The 19,472-nt window shown below is 42.1% G+C and overlaps 1 protein-coding gene across 1 annotated transcript in view; it reads left to right on the top strand.

Annotated features, from left to right (window-relative positions):
* xpr1a (xenotropic and polytropic retrovirus receptor 1a) overlaps positions 1-19,472 on the top strand; it is a 70,564-nt gene that overhangs the window by 6,257 nt on the left and 44,835 nt on the right. The window contains exon 2 of the mRNA XM_035176420.2: positions 45-96. Within this exon, the coding sequence (XP_035032311.1) occupies positions 45-96 (52 nt within the window). The remainder of the gene's footprint in view (positions 1-44; positions 97-19,472) is intronic.

Genomic DNA, 19,472 nt, shown 5'->3' with positions numbered 1-19,472 from the left:
AGAAGTTTTGACCATCTGCATTATTTTTCTTCTTTTCTCATCAGGCGTTCAAGGAAATGCTGTATGCTGCCCAGGACCAAGCTCCTTCCATAGAAGGTAAGGAGACACCCTATTTGCATACACGGGCACACACACACAAACACACACAAACACACACAAACACAGACAAACACAGACACACACACCCACTGCCCCTTTTGCCCGGGGCCTGTTTGGGCATCCCCAGAATAACAGCCTTCATCTACTAAAAATAGTCAATCGCTGCTAACGTGCTGCCACCCTTCAGTCTCTGACTCGACCAGACTGCAGGCAATTAGTAAATCATTACCTTCTCCCTCACTATCTTAGATAACCGGCTTTAAATTATACACAGACGGGAGTGAAGGGACAAAAGTGCTGAGAAGAGAAGTTGGAAGTTTACAAAAGATAAACCTGTCCACTTACTTTGTAGTCAGCAACAACAGACACCAGCTTGGGTTAAGTTTTGAGTGGTGCTATATACTCAACATTGCAACGATAAGGAAGGCCACTGGCTATAATTAATCTTTGGCACAAGTGATGTCTAATGAGGGAAAGAATGTGAAGCATTTGTTTTTATTTTAGATCCCGGTTTGTGGAAGTAAACAACTTTCTTTAGTTGCAGGCTTGACGTGTGCGTTATGATGTGGTGACATGCAGCCCTGTCTGTGTGTGTCTGTGACGGGACGATCAAAATATGGCTGCTGGAAAGTGACCTCTGCGTTGCTTGCATGACTGTGCTTTACGATGTAATAAACATGTGTGCGCTCGGCCCCAAATGTGCATGTGTGTACTGATAGATTTTTTTCAGTGTTGTTCAATATGCCCCTTCACAGAGCTGTGTCTCCCTTTGCTCAGGCAGTTGTAGCTGATGGGGGGGCTGATGTGGGGAGAGAATGATGTGATTGTATCCGACTGACAAAGTTGTAACACAGCCACCGAGACTCTCTGTATGAGTCAGCGTCAGGCAGAGAGATCAGTTTCTGCTGGCTGTTACCTCTCTAAAGGTTGTTTTCACCCCGTCTGTTTGTCTGACTTTTAGCAGGAGAAAAAACTACGGAGCTGATTTTATTGACACTTTAACAGGACAGATCCAGAATGTTTTTCTCTTTCTTTAACATTGCAAGATAGGATTTTTTTAAAACATTTTTGTGAATTTCCAAAGAAATAATGCAGAGATCTTACTGATCATGACCATGACCAGTGATGACCATATGTAGAGGACTGATATCTATGAGTGTGTGTAATTTGGTGCAGCTTGACTGTTGGGCCTTGGCAGAGGTATGTGCTCAACTGAGATGTATGTGCCATTTTAGTTTCATGTGTGTATTTGCCAGCAGAATTATGTAAAAATTCTGAAGGGATTACCACGAAAGTTGGGGAATATGGTCCAAGAAAAGAAAGATGATTATATTTTGGTGTGGATCTGGACAAAGGAGCAGATACCTTAGTTTTTATCACTTTCTTTAACTTTTTGTTTGGTTGTTTGTTTTTTACATTGTCACCTATTTCCCAGAAAATAATTAACCGATCTTGATTAAAAAAAATAACGGGGATTGTTGGGCTGGTAGTGGTATATTCTAGTTGACTTATGTTAGACTGCAGTAGGCATGAAAAGGAGACTTTCAGAAGTTGTAATGCAAAATAGTCAGTGTGTACATGAATGCTAATCTGCTTTGTGTGAATAAGCTCTGTATGTTTGTACGTCTATCCAACGTGTCTTGTTCAGTGATAACGTATGAGCTGTCTCTGCTTTGTGAGGTGTCTCCAGAGGCCGTTAGCTCGACAAGGCAAACTGAACACAGATGATAAATCATTTCCTGTCTCAAACCTGAGCTGTGCTCATGGGTCACTGGTCTGCCTCTGTCTGCCGGTGGCATGATAGGTGAGTGTCCCTTATGAATAGAGACGGGATCGGTCAATCAGTATAAAACTGTGCCATTAATCTGGTATCGTCGTGGCGTTTCAACATTCCCCACTCAATCATATGGATTTGTGAGCTTTTCACACTTTTGTTACACAGTTCAGAAAGTGACCAAAACACCGAAGCAGACAAGTGCGAAGAAAGCAGAACCAGCAGCGGCATTTGTAGAGTTTAGAGGAGAAGAAATGCCCTTTGGTGATTCTATGGGAAAGGGGATTGTAGCCATAATGAAAACAGCAGGCGAAGCAGAAAAACAGTATTATTGAGCCCTGTCAGGGACACACTCCTGTAGCAGAGGTTCACTGAGTTTTCATAAGAGAAACTAGATTAGCAGGTGTTATGAAATTCAAGCTTTCTGCAGCAATTTCTCTTCAGTTCAACTGACTGGGTGTAAACTGGGCCAGAACATTATTAGAAAAAATATGCTAAACTTGTATGATGTTCTTCTACTTTTTAAATGTAAATCTCCTGCTGTCGCATAAAAACCAGAAACCAGCAAACATTGACTCAAAAGAAGCTTGAAAGAGTGATTGTTTCTTTAAAATGAGTCTCTGTGGTAATACAATATTTTTTAAACCGATTTTTACAGCTTGATCATTATATTTTATCTGTTCCTTAGACTTATAGCTATGATTGGATTCATGGATGCACCCCTCTATCTCTCTCCCTCCCTCCACATCTCATTCATCACAAAAAGCAAGGTTTTGGTATTCACAAGATGTTTCTCTCGCCTGAGGGAGACCGTTTACTGGGTTATAACTCCTCGCTCATCCACCCTGCTGTATCTAATAGAGCTGTATAGTAGATAGACACAACACAACCCTGCACAGGCTGCACTTCTAACCCTCTGCAGAGACCGCTGCATATGCATCATGGTCAGATTGTGAGAATTTCACTACATTATGGCCAAGAGCAGTAAAATAAATGTTATGTTCATGGTTTGATCTCCATAAGTTGATAATTGTCTCTGTTGATGCGTCGCTGTGCAAGTGTGGTTTTTATTTGCTCAATCAGCGCCTCCACAGCGGAGAGCCTCTGTGTGAACAAACCACAGAAACTACACGTGTTCAGCATCATTTCCCAACAATAATCAGTCTGCACAAGATGGATGTGCAGTAATTAAAAGATCTTGTTGCAAACATACATGGACATGATGGAACCTCTGCTGCTGCACGTGACCTTTCACCCATCGTCAAGATCTTTTGTTCTTGTTCCCTCCGATTCTTCATTAGTCCTTGTGTAATAATAATTAAAACAACGCCCCATCGCTGTAATGTGAAGAACCAATGGACGACAACGGAGTGAACAGCTGGTTGAGTCTCTGGTTCGCCCTGATCCAGCCATTAGAATGAGTTATGCCACGATCCAATTCAATTAGCCCGTTGATTGTTGTAGATCCGAGCACAATGGCCCCCCGGATTATAAATACACAGCTTTAAAAGGAACGTGTGTGTGTGTGTGTGTGTCTGAAAGTATTTTAAATAACTTTAGCTGAGCTTTTACACCGCAAGTCATTCATTTGCTGTCTCATTCATTCATCCACACATTCATTAACTGTTTCCTTCATTCTGTTGCTCTGTGAATGGTCAGTCCATTACTGTGATGGTATCTGTGTCGGACTGGGGAGAAGATGGTAGTGATGGCACCGTTTGAGTCACACAGAGATTAAGGGTGGGGCTAGTGTGTAGTAACACACACACACACACACACACACACACACACACACACACACACACACACACACACACACACACACACACACGCACATACACACATTGTCCAAGGAGGGGGTTGGCGTGACCTACAGCTCAGAGAATGGATTTTCTTCTGTATCACAGGGTCTCGATGTCAAAGCTGAATGAATGAAACCAAAAACCCCAAATAATATGAATAGATTCCTCATGTGCACTGCAGTCTATATTATATCACAAAGTAAACAGCAAAGGTAAAGTAAATGGAAACCTTATTTTCCCCACTGTCTTGTGGCTTGGCCTTCAGTGGCCATATCCCTTTAGGGCTTTTCATGTTTTATGCAGTCAGATCAATAATGGCATAAAAGCTGCAGTGTGAAAAAAAGCACGCTTGCACTATTTCTTTGTGTGGCGATGAGTTGCTTTACCGATTCAAATCAAAACAAGATGTGATGGTATTTTTCCAAAAGCTTCATGTGACCTCTAATTTTCTTTTAATCAAGCTCAAGCAGTGAAGTGTTTGGTTGTGTTGAAATGAGGAGCCTATGAGCCCCGACCTGTCCTTTGAGCGAACAAATAAACTTCTAATCCTCTATGATGATCAGATCATGCTTCAGTTGTTGCACAGCCCTTGATGTCATAATAAATATCGTCACTATAATCGCAACCATGTCTCCTTCAACCCGCAGCCCAAAGAATGACAATCTCATTATATTGGAGACTGAAATGGAAATGTATCACAGGTTATCTGCAGTTTTCTGAGTGACGAACTGCTGAGATAGTGACGGGTGGCTATCAGGGCACCGTGTTTGAGTATGAGTACCTTTTTGTCCTTGCTATGCGGCTACTGGACATGACAACATTGCAATAATACAGATAACTGCTGTGCTTGTACAGATCTTGGTGCATCTGGCTCGAGGCCCAGTGAGTCCCAGGCCAGATATGTTTGTTTTTAAGTGGTCTAGACTGGAGTTGCTGAGCTGTTTTATCAGAGTGGAGAAGGAAAACACTGTAATATCTCCATAGAGCAATATGAAACCACCCCTCAAAGTTGACTCAACAGTTACATGAGACAAGAGAAAACAACCGAATAGAATAAAATTGAATAAAACACAAGGTACCTCTCTGTAGAGCCGGATGGATGAAATAAAACATTTTCTGTGTTTTTCATGTGCACAAATTATCCGACTACTGACCTTATGAGACATTATTTCGATTTTGATGTTTACATGAGTAGCTCATCAGTTATTCCATTCATATTCTGATTTACATGTTACAGAGCATAGTCCGATTATGTGACACGTCATCACATCCTCTACGTCATCGCGTCTGATGTTATTTAGTCAGTTTTAAAACCCCAGCTTGAAATAGTCGAATGTACGATGGAACCATTTAGGATGTTTTCTTTCTCATTTTTCAAAGGCTACGACTTCTTTTTTATGCCCAGGTCATGCATCGTCAAGCAGCTGGTAACCGCAGGATGTCGCCATATGCTGTGAAGACTCCATAGGACATTATAATGCGGTTAAGACTTAAAGATGTCTACATTATGCGTCTCGGGTCGGAATACTCAGCATTTTATTGGATTATTGCTTATACTGAGTATGAACTTATTTGCGCCGGTTATCAGAATATACTGTTTGCATGACAGTGTCATATTCAGACTATTGTTTCAATCGGGTTAAATTGGAATTGGCGTCCATGTAAATGTGGTCGGTGTGCCAGAGCACGGAATCACAAAGCCAGATGTTAATTGTTTCCTCTTATTCTCCTGCTCTCCACCGTGCAACCTCTCAGGTTTTTGTTCCTGCGCCTCCCTTCGGTACTATATTGTCCCGTCCGTTTTGGCTTTTAACAGCTTTGATTGCATGGAAATAAACAGAGCAGTAAACCTGCACACTGTGGCAGCATTTTCCTGCTCTGTCAGCGTCCCCTTTTAGCGTCCGACCAGGTCTTAATTAATATTTTCGTTCATGTGTGTGAGCTGTCCTATTTGCTTAATGGAAGCAGCGACGTGAATCACAGCCACAAATCACTTCAACTACACCTTTCAACCAGCACTTATTCTGCTATTTTCTATTGTTGTCCATGTCGCTTTGCTCACCCGCCATTTTGTCCACTGCGGTTGTTGTTGACGAACATGATGAGAGGTTAGTTGTAGGCTGTTTGTTATTCTGCTGGCGTATATGATGGAACAGCAGCTGTTATAACTGCTGTTGGTCCCTGTTGGAATCTGTCACCGTTCACCCAGTGTGGTAAAAGCTTTCTGATACCTGTAATTTCTTTGCTGTTCTTTTATTCTTCTTTCCAAAAATATTGATGCATCTGCTTGTTTGTTGCGTTTGGACCAAACCACTGGATCCCTCTGTTCTTAGTGGTTTATGGGTTATTGCTCAGCAAACATAAATGATACACAATTAAAAGAATTATATGTCCACACTTTATCCACTGTGAACAACCTTGGATGCATCTCTACAGTAGATGAATAAATAAATAACCATATACACACAGTATCTCCCTAGCCATACTGGAGCTCAAGGATACATGCACGACACCAAGGGGGAAGCATTCAGGGAAACATATACGTCTCTGTGTGTGGTTAGAAACACAGACAGATACTGGCAGGATAGGTCAAGCAGGCATTCAGAGGGTGATAGAAGAGGATGGGAGATAGATGGACAGACAGAGAGACAGGTAGACAGGCAGGAGGGCTGAGCAGGACAGTTGTGTGGCAGCCAGGGTCTCCAACCAGCCTGCATTATTGATGGCCTCTTTGACAAGCTCCTGCTGCTGCCGCTTGCTTCCATGCGCTAATTGTCGGGTCTTTGTGGGGGTGGGTTTTTTCTTTTTGTTCCTTAATCTTGGAGCCTGAATGTAGATATAGAGAAAGGTCCAAGTTAACCCAACTCAAATGGAGCAACAATGGAACGTGACAACTTTACGGGATAATCAAATGGGTTTTTTAGACCTCTAAGGTTGACATTGTCGTCATTATTGTTCCTGCTGTTGGAGAAAACCTTTGTTATCGTCTGCAAAAATGATATGTAGCTGTATATCGATGCCTGTTGCGCTGCTCCATATCAACAGTAGAAACACTCCCAGAAACGGGAGAGGAGAGATGCTTAAAGGCTCATTTATATTTTCCACGTCCGCCAAGGGTCCGCTATGGTCCTCGTGGCGTAAATGTTGTCATCCACCCATGTCCGCCAAGGTTTGCATGGACTTCTATGCAAACGTCCGCATGCAGCCCAAAATTTGTGACTGCATTGATTGTAGGCGTCGACTGTGCATCCTCTGGGTACAATATATCCACCGTCAGGAATGGAATGGAATGTGGGATGTGTGGCACCCGCATTTTAGTATAAATGGAACTGTGGGTAAATACGTGTGACTGGAACGAGAACACAACTCTCAGCGGATACAGAAGGTGTAAAGTATGGTCAACCCTTAAGGCTCTTTACCCAGTGGAGATTGTTAGTCCACGATAGACCACCACAATGTCAAGATCGTTTATAATTATTAAACCAGGAAATGTCTTCATCACGCGCACAATGGGTTTTCTCTTGACCCAAGCAGGTTTAGCGTCCAGAGTGGATTTAAACTGGCCTCGATTTTAGAAAGCAGAGTGGGAGGGAGGCGGCTGTGGATTGTGAAATTGGTCGTTTGATGAGGCTTCTGAGGGTATTAGAGGGGAGGGAAGCAGGGGGGGTCAGGGTCAATACAAACCTAGGATCGTTTTCCCAAGGTCAGGGACTAATCGAACTGAGATATTGAACAGTGAAAAAAGGTGATGGGTAATTGGATGAGGAGCGGGAGGAAGAATGATTGCCAGATGTCTTCACTGTCATGTTTGATGAGATGATCATGACGGAATGGAGAACAGAAATAAAGAAGAGGTAAGAAAGCAGTGATAAATGTGCTGAATGGGATCGTCGATGACCGGCCCGAAGCCGAAAGAGAAACAGAAAGAGAGTGATCCTTCAGGCTGGAGACAAACAGACTGAGTGGGAGGTCCCTGGGCTCATCTCCAATGCATGTTGCCCTGCATTAGCACTACAGCCACCCCGCAAGAGGAAGACGGAGAGAGGAAGAGAACCTGGATAGATGAAAGTCTTCTATCCATCCATCCATTATTCATCGGTGAATTAGATCTGGCTGAATGAAGTGGAGGAGAGCAGGAAAGAGAGGGAGGAGGAGAGGGGGACAGAAGGAGAGGAGGAAAGGTATGGGTTGACGTAGAGAAGGAGGGATCTGGGCAGCAACTGTTGTGGTGCTGGGAAAAGGGGGTAAGGAGTTCAGATGTGGCTCCAGCAAAGTGGATATATTTTTACATTTGGGGCATTTGACAGGATACTGGGAAGGATTCGATTTCCACTGGTGTTTACAGAAAGGGGCAAAGGGATTTGAGGTGTGGAGAAAAGTGGGCAGAAGAAGTAAGGGCAGTTGTGCACATAACTGATGATATGTTTGGGGTTTTTCAAGGAGAGAGGTGAAGGAGAGGTCAGTGGTGCTTAGAGGAGTCTCTTAAACAATGGTACGATGGCTTCTTAGGGTTATGAGTTCTTTAGCTAACGACCTGTCATTAGTGTGAAGATCTCGACAAGGACCTACTCATCTCCGTGCCTCAGGAACAGGCTGTGATGAAAGAAGAGATCTCAACAGGACTTTAAATACAGAATAAATAAACAGTCCCTTAATGAAACCACATTTATATTCATTTGATCCAGATTTTTATTTGGAGCTGCACCACATTGCTCACACTCATAAATATCATTTCTCTAAACATGTCAGATTCTTTTTACATTAAGATCCATGAAACCTTGAAAAAAGACATATCTCACAATTTTAAAGAAAGTGAAAAAAAATTCCCAGATCTGCACCCTGATCCAGTTTCATGCCAACATTTTTTTTACCAGTAGTTTTTATGTACTGCTGCTAACTAACAGATAAACAAACGAATGCTGAGGAAGACATAAACCTATCGGCGGAGGTGACAGACTCTGAATATTAATCCTCAATATGAACACCAATTAAGTGTCTTTGAGTCTTTACTTTAACGGAAATGTGATACTTTAGATAAACATAAAACACAGATCACGTGATCAGGCTGTTTGCCAGGTGCACAACTGGAGATCACACACACGCAGCACCAGCAGTGATACAACAATCTGGAGCATGGAAGGAATGTGAATGTAATGAGATCCATCTCTGTTGATTAGGAATCAACTGTCCAGCTCTCAGGGGTTTGGTGTATTTGTTTAGCATTAGCACGGCTTCCAAACACTAATCTAACCTCTGTCATGAGGTAAGTTATTGTTATTAATCTGCGATGAGAAGCCTAATGAAAGGATTTGGATGTCTGCCAGCAGATCAACCCGGCTCCTGCTCACATGACATCTTATACAGCCTGGATTCACACGAGGCCGCTCAGACAGATTAATCTGAATAGTTTTCTTTATTGACTGCATTGCTTGGCTGGAGTTGGAAAGAAAAACGATTTGGATGTCATGCACACTCATGCGTTATCTGTCGTGTAGTCAGAAATTAAAGATCAGCCGTCTGAGTAAGGGGAGGTGATGATGGATGGATGGAGAGAAAGAGAAGAACAGAGACATGTGACCTTGTCTCTGCTGTGTGTGTTTAGATGTTTTTATCTTCCCAAGCTGCCACTCTGTGCTGCACTCACACACAGCTCACTGCAGAGAGGCTGCCCTCCCACACACATGCACGCTCGCAGACACACATACATGTGCACACACAGACACATAAGGAGGTGTGTACTACGGGGGGTGTGGGTGTGATTGTGCGCTATAGATAATGACAGCGGGGCCATATGCTAATGCATTTCTGTTTTATACTGCAAGTGCTGTACAACCAATGAAATACAATAATAACATGATAATAACTGTATTTATACAGCACCTTACAAAACAGCCGTTACAGAGGACAAATAAAATTACAATATCATTTAAAATCGAAGACAGCAAATGTTATGATATGAATGCTCAAATCAAAGACAGCAGATTAAACAACACATCATTTAAAAGTAATGGCAAAAGAAAATGATAAAATAAACATAAGTTATATGAAAACACAATCAAGTAAAAGCCATTCACTAAAAGTATGTGTCCACTCTAATCTCTGCATTAAACACTATAGATGGGAAATGAGAAACTGTCATTACTACACACAAGCTTTATTGTATTTCACAGAAAAAACTATTTTCAGAGTGTTTGTTTTTTTATCTTAGCTCATTAAATTCTGTTCCCTAAATAAGCTCTACACTACGACAGGGAAGCTTGTGCTATTTTCTTTTTAACAATTAAAATGATATATTTGTCATTTTCTGTATGGCCTCATGATGTGGGTGTATGTGGGTTTGTACTGTGTGTGTTAGTGGGTGAGTAGGGCAGTGAAGAAGACACAGTGTCCTTCACTGTGCCCGCGTGCTGCATCGTGTCTCTGGAGAAACGGCCAACATCCTGGCTCAGATTGGCTCAGACGCCTGAAAACACGTGGAAATTGTACCTCTCATATATGAAGCTCATATGAGATTGTCTGTTCATCTCTGTGCTGCTGTATTGACTCTCTGAGATGATAGTCAACACAATTACAGGCCTCAGCACTACACCTGGCAGCACAGGGATCTATTTCAGATCCGATATCTGACGGAAGCATGTCTGTATGGCAGCAGAGATTTTGACTTTAAATTGAGTCATGCTCCCACGGGGGTCAGTGCCAGTACATGATTGCATCTGTATGCCTATGTGTCTATGTGTGTGTGTGTGTGTGGAGGGTGGGGTTACAGAGGTGGCATATATTTATCTTTGGGTTATTTTTACCTGTGGGCAAAATGAGAGTGACACACTCAGAGAAAGACAAAGGCAGTTGAGAGTCGGGGGCAGTGAGAGGATGAAATATACAATGAGAGAAGGAAGCATGGAAGAAAAAGAGAGGTGACATTGGTGGTAATTGGAGGAAAGGAAGCTAAAGCCTCAGGGAGCCTCCTCTTCCAAACGTTACTATTACTCACAAAAGATGTGTGGAGAAAATAAAACTGGATTTAGAAAAAAAGATGAGAGCCGAGCTGAAGCTCTTTCATTTTCTCATTCAATAAATTTGGATTCAAAGTAGATTTTAAATGCTTCCCCAAAGACGACAGCAATAACTAGTCACAATTTGACTTTAATATATCTGAGGTCAGGGGATATTTATTTCAGGGGGCACAAAAATATTGTACCAGATATAATTTCTCTTCTTATTTACACTAGAACACATTCTTCTAATCCAGAGACGAGACAGAGACAGAGAGAGAGTGAGATTAATAATTTACAGTTATTGTTCCCTCCTGGACAGCCTGTCTGTTTTTATATTAAATGTTGAATTATTAACAGTGTGTGAGATTGGAAATATGGATGACGGATCTCCCTTCTGGTGGACAAGGCTTCAAAAACTGCCACTGGTCAAAAAACCCACTATCAACCACTATCGTCTGGTTTTGTCTGCAATGGGAATGGATACATCCGGCATTTTCTCCCCGGTCACATGACTCTGTAGTAGACACGGGTGTTGATCGGCACCGGCTCCGATAGAAACATGACATCCGGGTGAATTCTCACATTTTTTGACAATAGATGCTGATGCTGCACCTTTTTTGGCGCAATGTTACGATGCATGTCGAACTCTGGGCATTGGCACGTAAATTTCCATGAATCTTTGTACACTTGTTGTTTATTACATCTCCAGAAAAACATGCCGCAGAATTGTTTTCTTTGTATCATGCAAGAAGCATCGCTGGCAAGACGGCGAGGTGAGAGACCTTCTCAGTTTCCAGCGCGTTGGTGACGTTGAACGTGACTCACCGGGGGAAAATAAACAGAGAGGCGGGAAAGGAATCAATCACCGTTTTTTATCGGGTTTACCGAAAAAAACCTGCGTACAACCATTCATTTTGGTGTAAAAGAGGTTTTACTGGCAGCATGACAGGTAGATGGTAGAGTCAAAGGTAAATGAATGTGAGAGCATTTTATGGTTTTATGATATATTAGAAGACAATGAAACCGTGTTTGCTCTCTCTCTCTCTCTCTCTCTCTCTCTCTCTCTCTCTCTCTCACACACACACTCAATGTCACTGAGTCACTATGTCAGGACTGTTGCTTATCATTCTTATAATACCTCTTAACCATCCCAGCTACCATATGCTGCCCTCAGGGACTCTGCATATTTCATGTCCTCCTCAACATGTGAGTGATGTATTCATGATGTGCTTTAATAATAACCGGTGCTGGTGGAGTGGACCCACCGTCGGGGTCGAGCATGTTTGGTGCCTGATGGTATGTTCGCCGACCTCCTCGCCTGTCATTTACAAAAGTATCCTCTTGATTTACGAGCGGCTATACGAGACACTCCTTCGTGGCTTTTCAGTAGAAACAACAGTTTGTCTCTGTTTTGCATTTCGTCCTCCGGGCAAACCGAGCGGCTTCCTCTTGACAAGTACCATCTGATAATTAGGGCTCATAATCACCCTATTAGTATTCAGCTCAATCGAGCAGAGAACAGCTTATTGTTCCCCTGGCTTGAGCAGCAGCCCTTTATAAGAGGATTATTGTGAATTTCTTGTTAGCGTTTTCATGTGAATCAATCGTATGTGCAGTGACTTAAATTGTTGCCTTGTTAATCTCACAAGCATTTGCTTTTAATGTAGCAGGCAAGAAGGGGTTGCAGTCTCGTTTCATCCTCTATTAGGATGCATGGTAATGTTTGTGAAAGCCTTAAATCACCGGTGGGGGGGAGGGGGGAGTGGTGCTGTGTTTCAAAGTTGGTTTCATTGTAGGATTGAACTCTCTCCATCACTGTTACCATGGCGCCAAAGAAACAGACTGGAATCACTTGAGCCTTGTTTTGTTCCTGTGACATTCAGGACCCAAACACAACAACCATAGTACATGTGGAGCGCAGGGCTGAGGTGTTGAATTTTAATACTGTCCTGTGAAAGAATGCTGGTAACTCTTAACAACACTGACGCATGGAGTAAATAAATTATTATTCTTTGTACTACGACAAACACTTCATTATCACAAGTCCTCCTGCACTGAGAATCAGCGCAATAGTATGTATGTATGATAGCCATGATAATTCTCATTGTGAGAATTTTTACATTGTAAAAAGACAAAGAGTATTTATCCTTATATTGCCAGGGAAGTCACATTTTACTGAGTGGCGACCACTTCTTAAAACGTAAAAAAAGTGTCCGGAAGCTCCGACATTCAAATTCCACTCGAAACTGCGTCATTTACACCATCATCATTTAAGCCTAAATGTCCTCTGTTCTCCTCCTTATATTTACTGCTTCAGTTCTCACGAGTGTCCCGAGAACTCAGCTATCACGAGTTCTCGCTGATCACGTCTCGCGAGAATTCGCAAGTATCGTGTGACCTCGTTTTCACCTCACCACCCCTCGGCATAGTGGTGTGTCATTTTTGGGTTAACTATCCCTTTAGGATCTGGCTTATTGCATTAAAGCTAATATGCAAGTTCTGGAAGTCAGCTTAGTGCTAGCAGGATACTCAACAGCAAACTGCCCCTCCCACCTCTTCCTCTCCCTGCACCGTAACACTCTGCTCTTACCATACATCCTCCTCATCATGTTTGCTGACTCATCTATTGCAGGAATCTGGTGCTTGCGGGCCTGTGAGTCAGCCTTATTGATGTCTGCCAGCAGCTCTAGGCCTCAGTGTGAGAGGCGTGGCAGACCAGAGGAGCATTTATGGATTGATTAATAACAGTGAGCTCCCACCTCTGACTTTGGCCTTCTCTTGGTTTGAAGGGCGCGGCCTTTGGCAGCACCTCCCCACGTCAAGATGTTTCATATTTCAATTAAAGAAATATAAAAAAACGAAGGAAAAACCAGGAAATATGACAGTGTCCTGTCCGTCGCATTGACAATTCAATGTGTGTGTGCCTGTCTTTCAGCTTTTCATTCTAAGCACGGTGTTGTGTTGTCTTGGCTACACTTCCTTAGCGACTGTAGTGTGTATAGTGTGTTTCTTTTTGTGCGTGTAAAACAAGGAGTAGTTCAGATCTTTGGGGGGTCAATTTATCTAGCCTGATGCTTACTGCAAGGCTTTAGGAGGCTCAGTCAGTATGGTTCATCCTCTGACACACACACACACACACACACACACACACACACACACACACACACACACACACACACACACACACACACACACACACACACACACACACACACACACACACACACACACACACACATACAGAGATCTCTGGCTCTGATTTGGTGGTCTACCTGCACTGAGGCCAGATGAAGGGGATGAATGGGATTTCAGGGCCCAGTGCTCACTGGTGGTTGACAGACAGTGGCTGCCTCTTCTCTACGTGCTGCTCTTTAAACTCAGTTAGTATCCACCCCATGCTGCTGAGTGACTACGCACACGGCCACACACAAATGCCACTCACAGCGGAAGCCCTTCACTTTGTGCCATGTATACATATTACACACAGAATGCTTACAAAAAAGCCACGTGCCCCGATTGCTTCCCAAGCAATCTCAAGAAACGCTTATGAGGACCCTCACATACATAGTGCTTTCCCTCTTTTCTGACTTTTCATTTTTTAAGATATTGTTTTGAGCGTTTCACCTTTATTTCGCCATCAAGAATGGAAATTTCATCTGAACTAGGGTCAGCTGAAAACATTATAGAGTAAAGTAAACTTGTTCCGACCCAAAATGCTCTGTCTTTACAAGATCTGAGATTAAACAGCAAAACACACTTGTTAGCCATAACACTTTTAGTGATATTTTTCGGAGGAATGGGGAGAGAGAGTGGGGGAAGACACACAGCGAAGGCCCAGTTCGAATCTGAACCCACGACTGCTACACAAGGACTCAAGTCTCCATATGCTGGGCCCACGATAGTTCACCTGGTAGTGCGGCCTGCCAGCCTAAACCCTTTTTTAATAGTTGATCCAGCTGTTTAGTGGAAGAATAGATCAGATAATACTTAAATGTATCAGTTCAAAACCACATCCGAAATGTGAAAAGATTATCAATTATCCTAATTTATAATTTACCTAACTGAGTGAATGATCCTAATTTGCTCATCGGTATGAATTGCTTCATGAAAACTCCAGGTTCTTCCTGCTCATGTAGCTCACGTTAATGATACGACTCTCAAGCACCACAAGGTTAGTGAGCTCCTAATCAGATTGAGTCAGGAAATTGCTAATCTAATAATATCAAGTATTGTATTCCTCCCTGTCTCGATGGCAAAGGTACGGCATGACGGCTCATTCATAAATTAGAGTAACAGTGTTACAATGAAGAGACGGAAACTGAAGTTCCAAATGGAGAGAGTTGAGAGCTGAGAAATTGCATGTCCTCTTTCTCCTTAATTTCTATATTTTTCCGGTTTTCCTCCTCTATTTGCCCCTACACATCCATTCGCATAGAATATAACAAACCGTTTACACTATATCGTATATTAATAATATGTATTTTATATTGGGTTGTGATGTTTATAAGACGCATTCAGGATGTCAGCTCTGTCTGACTGAGGAGTTTCCAGACACAGCTATTTGCTAAGCCTTGTTTCATGTCCGCTAATCTGCTAGCTCCTAAATATCTGCTGTGTTACAGAAATGTGTGTGTCTGTGTCTGTGTGTGTGTGTGTGTGGGTGGGTGTATTAGTGTTTTTCTGAATGTTTCTCTCTTTATATTTCAGTTCATTTTGTCCTCAAAGTGAAGCTGTTTAGTTTGACTCTTATCGAGAGGCTGCAGCTGCTGTTGTGTGAATACCACGGCTGCCTGGAGGGACTTCACACAAATGCACACAAATACACACGCACAAATACACACGCACACACACACACACACACCTTGGTTTACCCATGCCGACCTGACTGAGGCATAAACCCCTAAACAAGCATGAATAATAATTTGTTGTTATATTTACCTGCAACATGATATGAGGGATTCTCCTGAGACTGGAGGAGCATCTTGTTATATTCTCTGCTAATTGAGTTGCACACTGGAGCATATTTTATGAACATGTGCTATTTATACAGTATTGCTACTAATCAAAATCAATTTGTCTGTCTAGATGGGACAACTGGAAAATAGATGTTTTATCAATCGAGTGATAAATCAGTAATAAAAGGTTATAGCAGGTTATGGTGTGCGATATGACCAAAATATCCCTCAAAATAGAGTTCAATTCATATATATACATATTGTTATGTTTTATGAGTCATTCCTACTTTCTCTCATCCATGTTAATTGGGGTCGCCATTATCTTCCTTCTATCTTCATGATACTTTGCCATATGTTGTGTTACAAGCAAAAGTCTCCTTCAAGGTCTGAGTCTGTGGTTTGTAGTTGTCCTCAGACTGTTTCTACTCTTTGATATGATTCTTGCATTGGTGGTAAATGAGGTGAGCTGCATTTTGAGTCTGATGTAGACGTCTGTGTGCGATTTCTGACACAAGAAAATAAAAAATAGAGAATAATCATATATCACACAGCCCTATAACGTGTCGATACTGTTGTTTACACATGACTTTGACTGAGCCACTAACATTATCATCATTATTTGACATCCCAATGTCCACGTGTTGCCTCTTGAGAAGAGAATGCAAAATAACCATATTGCACAATGCCTGATATATGAAGACAAATCTCAGGCAACACACTCAGTCCTGTGAGTGATGTATTTCAATCAGTGGTAACATCCATTCTTTCGGTGTGCTGGCTATAACGTTACCTCTCTGACCTCCTCTGTTAATGGCATGGCCACACTGTAGGTTAATGGATACTGAATTTTGTTCACCTCTTCAGTTTGGCTCCGCTGCATCTGCTATGGTTACACTACAGTACAGGCCTGGGCTCTTATTCTGCTTTGATTAATGGCCCCAGCTTGGACTATTGACACAACACTTATCTTGTTTTTATGACTCCAGCGGCTTCTATCTATAAACCTTAGAGGCACCACACGTGCAGAGTCACACATGTAGAGCTGCACACGCAGACACACACATCGCTGAGGCTCGTATGTGCTCGGTTCGGTTGGAATTGCCGTTTACTCTTTGTAACTCGATTCCAGTGCAAGGCTAATGGTTCTGAGATAAAGTGAAGCGCTGAGCTGGCCTTTCACACACTACACCCACCACAGTGTCTGAGGAGCAGACTGCAGAGAGACAGACAGACTGGGAATGAAAGTGAAGGTTTACATAAAATCACAAAGGACAACAACCTCAAGATGCAGCTCCAGGGATGGTAATGTCAGTCCGTTGGTTAGATACTACATTAAATTCCACTACACATATGAGTTTGAGTAAATCCTCAGTGTTTTTTACTTCAACCAAAACCTCTAAACTGTCATTAACCTGAGGTTTCTCTCCTAAAACCTGTTCTTAAGTGACCAGCTCCAGTTATTTAGTAATAACTAAACACTTTTCTTTCAACCACTATGTAGGCAGGACTTTCACTTTTAAAATGAAGTCAGAAAGATTAAATCGTACTATTACTTTTAGTTTCACATTTTAGGTCGGCAACATTTTCAGTGAAATGTCGGAATGGCTGATGGACAGATTTAGAGAAGTAATTGTTTTATCTGTCAGATCTATGATGAATAATTAACTATTTAGATCATTAATTAATTGCTTCAGCACAAGATTCCAGCTTCTCAAATGGAGATATTTTCTGATAGTAAACTTTTTATGCACTAATTAGACTCGTTTGAGAGATGATTGTCCCAATTCTGTGACATTTTACTCAGCAAAAGATTAAATAATGAATTATCTGATAAATTGATAATGTCAATATTAGTAGCTGCCCTAGATGATTTGTCATGCTTACTTCAGGTGGAGCCCTTAACATTTGCTCTGGTCAAAATTTCAATATATTTATGTTTATGCCAAGATACCTGCAAAACTGTAGACGTTCACATCAGCCACAGTGGAACTTTGCCTTTATTGCAAATTACATTAGTAAGATAAGAGAAGATAATTCTTTATTAGCTTCAGTATGGGTGAATGTGCTGTGTCACTGCAGCAAAGGCTACAGTAAAAATAATCACATCACTAAAGGTATTAAGTATTCTTAGTGTGTTTCTGCAGATTGTTTAGAGTTGAAAGCCTGAATCGGAAGTTCTTTAAAAGCATCAGAAGCAAACAGAAGTAGAGAAATACACCGGGCTGTTATTGCACTTGGAGAGGAACTATGTCGAGCCCTGTGCGTCGGTAATGTTTGCATTGTTACGCATCATCGTAGCAGATCAGAGCGAGAGAGAATGAGAATGAGCAGGTGAGACGTCCCTGTAGGCTCCGCTTCCTCTGTACCTGGAGGATCAAACACAGAGAGTGAACCAAACATCACAGGAACCGCCAGCCACAGTTAGGCTAACAGATTGACTTGCCCAAACTCATGTCTGTCAAAGTGAGGGGGGTGATGTGTGTTTATGTGTGTGTGTTTGTGTGTGAAAGAGAGAGAGAGAGAGACAATAAGAGAAATGAGGACAAGAAAGGGTGAAATACAAGTATACAACCTACTACACTTACACCACATGTAACCTTTCTCCGCCTATGCCAAGGTGCCTCTGTTGGCAGGTGTATATTTTCGCACACGCACACGCACACGCACACACACACACACACTCACTGACCTTGCCAGCGAGTATGCTGGGTAATAATATGCTCTAATGGAAATGTGTTTTCATCTGTCAGATCCAGATCACTTTTGGTGCAGGCTGCTGAGAGTCCCACTTAAATGGAAATATTCCAATATCACTTTATGCCTTTTAAAAACTAAATCAACATGTTCATCGTCATGGTCTTTTACACTTCACAGCTCAGAGACCCTGTTTTTGTTTTCCACAGGGATAAATGATATTCGCCGCAGTCGGAGGGGGAAATGGTGAAATGTAGAAAGAGGCAGAAAACCAGTCCTCTGGATACTTGAACAATAATAATGATTTTTTTTTTTTTGCAAGACAAATAATTGAATTTAGAGAAGCGATCATAGCTTTGTAGAGTAGCTAATGGGGGGGGGGAAAGTTCACTGAATTAATTCTCTGACTTGGAGATTAGCTGTTGACATAGTTGGCCCAGAGCTGGGTTTCATAACAGCAGTATTAATCTGTAATGTCTGTGTTTGTCTTATGTAGATACACTGTGCCTTTGGCCATCAGGTGGGTTTTTAACCTTTCCGATCCACAGATGGTTCCCAGACAGTCAGGCATTCACAGAGCTGGTTGGCCTGAGATAATAGCTCCCCACTGTACGACAGCTGCTGGACATCAGTCACGATTGGCTAAGGTGGGAGTTGATGCTTGCAATTGGTTGATGGCAGTTACATACAATGCAAGCTGCTGATGCTAGCCGCCCCGGTTGCCTGGATACAGCCATCCCTCACTGTGTTGGTGGCCTTGGCAAAGTGACGGACAGCATAAGTGCTCTGCAGAGAATCTGTTGATTCTGCTGAGAATCTCTTTATGTGTAATGGATCTATATCATTCTCTGTATTATTGTATCTCTTCATCTCTCCTGTTCATCCGTTTTATTCTCCTCCTTCTTCTGTGTGTGTGTGTGTGTGTGTGAGAGTGTGTGTGTGTTTGTCTTTGCCACTGTTACTGGAACAGGCCAAACTAAATTTGTCACTACATTATGGACAAATAGAAGCAAGTGACAGCAAATGTTCATCTGAGAACATGCGTCAGGTCTTTACGTTGGTCTTTAAACTCCAAAGAAATAGTGATGTGACATTTATCATGATAATTATCTGTATACAACTGATATGAGAATTTTCATCTTGAGAATGTTTG

The sequence above is a fragment of the Hippoglossus stenolepis genome, chromosome 14 (genome assembly GCF_022539355.2).
Source record: "Hippoglossus stenolepis isolate QCI-W04-F060 chromosome 14, HSTE1.2, whole genome shotgun sequence".
Taxonomy (NCBI): Eukaryota; Metazoa; Chordata; class Actinopteri; order Pleuronectiformes; family Pleuronectidae; genus Hippoglossus; species Hippoglossus stenolepis.
The sequence above is the reverse complement of the archived record's forward strand: the minus strand, read 5'-3'. Positions and strand labels throughout refer to the sequence as shown.